Source organism: Cystoisospora suis, assembly GCF_002600585.1.
Source record: "Cystoisospora suis strain Wien I chromosome Unknown contig_2262, whole genome shotgun sequence".
NCBI lineage: Eukaryota > Apicomplexa > Conoidasida > Eucoccidiorida > Sarcocystidae > Cystoisospora > Cystoisospora suis.
The window spans coordinates 1-249 of NW_027155061.1; the positions used below are offsets into that span (position 1 = coordinate 1).

Sequence of the window (249 nt, forward strand, 5' to 3'; positions counted from 1 at the left end):
TTCTTCTTGCTTTTCTCCGTCATACCCTATCTCTCAACGACGTGATAGAGAAACCTCAGCATTACATGCACACGCCAAAACAGGAGATCTCCTATCAGCATCTGTCCCTTCTTCTTCTCCTCTTTATCAGCCTTCATGCTTTACCATCCAAGCACCGGACTACTCAAAGAACCTCGCGCGTCATGGGGTTGTCTCTTCACCCGCAAATCATCCTAATCGTATACAGGGGAACTCTTCCGCTTCTTCTTC

The 249-nt window shown here is 47.4% G+C and overlaps 1 protein-coding gene across 1 annotated transcript; it reads left to right on the forward strand.

The window, feature by feature from the left end:
• Positions 1-25: 25 nt before the first annotated feature.
• On the forward strand, positions 26-245 carry CSUI_004758 (uncharacterized protein; the record flags this gene model as incomplete). The annotated part of the gene is made up of 1 exon (XM_068064942.1): positions 26-245. A coding segment is annotated over one exon (219 nt), but the record flags the coding sequence as incomplete, so codon positions are not given.
• Between the last annotated feature and the right edge of the window lie 4 nt (positions 246-249).